The sequence below is a fragment of the Aplysia californica genome, unplaced genomic scaffold (assembly GCF_000002075.1).
Source record: "Aplysia californica isolate F4 #8 unplaced genomic scaffold, AplCal3.0 scaffold00868, whole genome shotgun sequence".
Classification (NCBI taxonomy): domain Eukaryota; kingdom Metazoa; phylum Mollusca; class Gastropoda; order Aplysiida; family Aplysiidae; genus Aplysia; species Aplysia californica.
Genome location: NW_004798138.1, coordinates 244518 through 249312, shown reverse-complemented (window position 1 = coordinate 249312; position 4795 = coordinate 244518). Strand labels below are relative to the sequence as shown.

The following is a 4795-nucleotide window of genomic DNA, read 5'->3' as shown; positions in this document are numbered from 1 at the left end:
TTTTTGTAAAAATGAATCTGTGAATAAGTGAATAAATAAATAAATAAATAAATTTTAAGAAATAAAAAAACAACTACTCACTCGACATAGTCAAAGTCTATAGTGGAGTGCTCAGCCTGGATGAGAGCCCAGACTCCCCAGAAGAAGTGAGCGGCCTGTGAGGAAAGACAAACAAACAAACAAACACACACACATTAGAACAACAACGGTGATTTGTCTCAACAATGAACATTAAAATTTGTGTGTGCCCTAGAAAAAAGTTCCCACTTGTCGGCAAAGCTATTTTTGAGCAACGCACTGAAAAGGCAAAAAAAGTCGCACCTGGTCAAAAATTTCGTTTTGTCAAAAAACACACTATTAACCATTTGTAATAACATTATTGAAAGGATTTTATCATATTTTAAGTCCAGTTTAATTTTAGTAAGAGTTTTACGGTACTTGCAACACAAAAAAGTCATATAAGGGCTGCAGATTAGATGTATTTTTTTTTTAGTAGAGGGTTTTACGGCGCTCGCAACTGCATAAGGGCATACGAACGCCAGATTAGATGTATGTGTTACAAGAGAAGTAACAAACACACAAAGGAAGGAGGGGAGATAAACATGATAGATGTTGGTTAGGAAAGCAAGAGAAAACCACCCCAGAGCATCCACCAACCACCCACTCAGCATTCTTGCTGTAAGCACGAAGTCACTCACACAAGCACACTTGTTGGTCTGGACGTAGAGGCGCTCCACATCGCGCTCGCTGACGCGCGTCGCTGGCTCACCCGCGACCTTAGCCTTCGTCTCCAGGTAGTGTCTTAACCAGGTCAGCTGCTCCTCCCGGCCGGGGTAAAGGTCGTAATTCACCTCATCCATCCCTGTGAAAACAAAGGGTAAAGGTCGTAGTTAAACACAAAGGGAAACGGTCGAAGTTAAACACAAAGGGTCAAGGTCGTAGTTCACCTCATCCATCCCTGTGAACAATAATTATAATACAGTAGTCTCCGTCTAAGATCCCCGTGCTCGGGAGCAAGGAAAATGCGGGATCTTAGGCGAACCGGGATCTTAGCCGACGAACCCATGGAAGAATCTACGGTGACCCATGTTAAGGCTCATATTCGGAAAAATGATCTCCCTCCACTCTAAAATTATGAACTGACGTGCCCCCTGGGTGGGTTTATGACATACGGCGAGCAAAGAGTGGTTCACCTTGATGACTTATCACAGTGTAGAGTCAACAACATTTAAGCCACATATCAAAAGAACGTACAACACACACGAACATACGGGAAAATCACAAACGCTACGGAGGAGCAGAAGTAACAAGCCGCAGAAGAGCAGCCACCGAACACCTGCCCAAAAACTACAACGGTAACAAATTCAAACAAATCTCAGGAACAGACAGTACAAAAGGCAAGCCTTTGACGGTGTAAAACTGCGGCACTTACCTGCGTACTCCGCAAAATGGTTGCCTATGTCAAAGGCCTCGTAGTTGTAAAAGGCGTATTCGTAGTCGATGAACCTTAGCGTGTCTGAAATGAGACAAAATGGGGGGGAAATCAAATTGAGGAGGAAAACATCACCCCTCCCAGTATCTGTACACGGTACTCATCACAAAAATAAGAAAAAACATCAACGGTGACAATATCTTAGTCTAATTTAGTTTTAGTAGAGATTTTACGGCGCTCACAACTGCATAAGGTCATATGAGCGCCAAGGGGTGGATGCCAATAAAGAGGGGAGAGGGGGAGGAGGCGGTGAGGAGGCGATGAGGAGGGTTCCTCTTGCTTCAATGAGGGATGGGGAAAGGAGAGAGGGGGAGAGAGAGAGAGAGAGGGGGGAAGGAGTCCCTTGCTTCACTGATTTCATCAATACTCAAGTCTGAAAATTCTAAACAGCAAAAAAAAAATCAAGTATTGATCACAAAACAGTTGATGAAAGTAACAGCTTGTGCAGCTAACCTGCCCCTCTCTCCATTCCCCTCCCCTCCCCCTCAAGCCTCTTTCCCTCCCTTCCCCTCTACCTTCACCATCCCTCTCCATTCCCCTCTTTTCCCCCTCCCTCTCCCCTCCCCTCCACCTCTCTCCATCCCCCTCTTCCCCCTCCCCTCGCGCTCTCTCCCCTCCCTGTCCAGCCTCCTCCCTCTCCCCTATATTATTCGGCAATTTCTGTAAATCAGTATACTGCCATTGTTGTAAAGAAATATGACCTAACCGTAGACACTGGATCACTGGCACAGTGGTTCTGACCGGCCGCAAACTGTTGAGGGGGGAGACTACTTGCCGGAGATGAGGAGTCGACAATGAACCAAACTGGGAACAAGGCGACGTTAGACTTACCGGTCTTCTCGTTATAGATGATGTTCTTGTAGGCCTACTGTAACGCTTTCAGAACCCCCAAACATAACATCTCAAACATAACATCTCAAACATAACATCTCAAACATAACGTCTCAAACATAACATCTCAAACATAACATCTCAAACATAACAATAACATCTCAAACATAACATCTCAAACATAACATTAGGAACAAGATGACGTTTGACTTACCGGTCTTCTGGTTGTAGACGACGTCCTTGTAAAGTTTCCAGAACCAAAACAAAACATTAAGAATAAGGAACAAGACGACATTTGACTTACTGGTCTTCTGGTTGTAGATGATGTTCTTGAGCAGCAGGTCGTTGTGCGAGAGGACGGCCTTCATGCCCAGCGCCTCCAGCTGGCCCACCAGTTCCTCCAGCTCTCGCTGCAGTCGCTCTTTGCTCGGGATCAACTTCTCAAATCTGGAAGGAAGGCCGAGGGGTTTGGGAGAGTAAATGTGAGGCAGCGTGGTGAAATCAGGCGCTCGTCAAAATAATGAAAGTGAAGAAATTGGCATTTTTACTCAGGTTTGGGAATTTTTATTGAATTTTTGTTTTTGGGCTCAGCACCTTCCATGTCAATTGAAGAACAAACTTCTGTGTGGATTGTACTGAAAAAAGTCAATTAAAGGCATACAAAATGTAAATTTTCTGTTTTCACTGACCCTCTAGCTAAGTAAATATCTAAACTTTGACGGTCATTTTATCGGTAATTTTACCTCTGAGACCAGGCGACCCCCATCTCCTTCAATCCTAAATATCTTGACTTGTATTCAAGATAAATAAGATAAATGGATATTTTTTTCATCGAAAGCAAGACAAATGAAAAAGCTTTAAGATGACTCCAATAACTCCACATGCCCAAAAATAGACGTGTGCCTGATTCCACCGTGCCGTGACACAAATGGTCTGAATATATTGAGGCAGTAGCTCAATTTGTAAACGTCATATGGTAAAAATATCTTTCAGTTTTAGTAAGAGTTTTACAGCACTTGTAACATAAAAAGGTCATATAAGTGCATGTCTGTCTCTATACTTACATTAACCCTCTGTCTCTATATTTACATTAACCCTCTGTCTCTGTATCTACATTAACCCTCTGTCTCTATATCTACATTAACCCTCTGTCTCTATATCTACATTAACCCTCTGTCTCTATATTTACATTAACCCTCTGTCTCTGTATCTACATTAACCCTCTGTCTCTATATCTACATTAACCCTCTGGCTCTATATCTACATTATCCCTATGTCTCTATATCTACATTAACCCTCCCTCTCTCTATATCTACAGTAACCCTCTGTCTCTATACCTACACTAACTCTCTCTGTCTCTATATCTACATTAACCCTCCCTCTCTCTATATCTACTTAACCCTATGCCTCTAAGCCTACATTAACCCTCTATATCTACATTAACCCTCTGCCTCTGTCTCTACATTAACCCTGTCTGTCTCATGCTCTTACTGCGCCTGTTTCTGTGGGTCGTCGAACCGCGTCGGGGCCGCGTCCAGATACGACTGAGTTCTCTCCTTGTACTGCGAGGGAACTTGTCCGTCGAACGACTCAGCGTACCGCCCCCGCACGTTGTGAAGTTTCACCATCTCCTCCGCGATCAGTCTGGGGAGAATTTCATTTAGTTAAACAAAAATAGTGACATCATCATACAGTACCAAATTTGCTCGCTTTCATTAACATCCTCACCACACATCCACTGTTCTGTCTTGGGAGTCTGGTGCTAAACTGAATCAAACAGATGGTGCAAGACCCACACACAACAACAACAACAACAACAACAAAAACACCACGACCTCCAACAACAACAAAAAGAACAAAACCACCACCAACAACAACAAACACATCTCCACCAATAACAATAAACAACAACAACAACAAATAACATCACTTACTACCAACAACAACAACAACACCACCACCAACAACAACTACAAAAAACATCACACCAACAACAAACAACAAAAACAACAACAAATAAAATCACTACCAACAACAACAACAACACCACCACCACCAGCAACAACAACAACAACACCACCACCACCAGCAACAACAACAACAACATCACCACCACCAGCAACAACAACAACAACCATCAACAACAAGAAGACAGAAAGCGACAAACAAACAAACAACCCACTTGCGTATGACAGGCTCACGAACAGACTTCTCGTCCAGGGGTTTGCCGGGGAAGAATCCGTAGGACATTCCGTTGTTGAAGACACAGTAGACGGACGGAGCACAGCCTGCACTGCTTAGGACCTGGGGGGAGTGAGTGAGGGAGTGAGTGAGGGAGTGAGTGAGTGAGTGAGGGAGGGAGGGAGGGAGTGAGTGAGTGAGTGAGTGAGTGAGAGAGGGAGTGGGAGAGATATAAATTGGACCTACAAGTGGTGGTTTCTCAGTCAAGTCAGTAATGCTGTCCCCCCCCCC

General features: G+C 43.9%; 1 protein-coding gene across 1 annotated transcript in view; it reads right to left on the bottom strand.

Annotated features, from left to right (window-relative positions):
- Positions 1-81: 81 nt before the first annotated feature.
- Positions 82-4795, bottom strand: part of LOC101863780 (ethanolamine kinase 1) — a gene marked incomplete at its 3' end in the record, with an annotated part of 10679 nt that continues 5965 nt past the window's right edge. Inside the window, 6 exon segments of the mRNA XM_013089065.2 lie at positions 82-155; positions 699-862; positions 1433-1516; positions 2628-2770; positions 3815-3967; positions 4506-4627. Of these exon segments, the coding sequence (XP_012944519.2) occupies positions 82-155; positions 699-862; positions 1433-1516; positions 2628-2770; positions 3815-3967; positions 4506-4627 (740 nt within the window).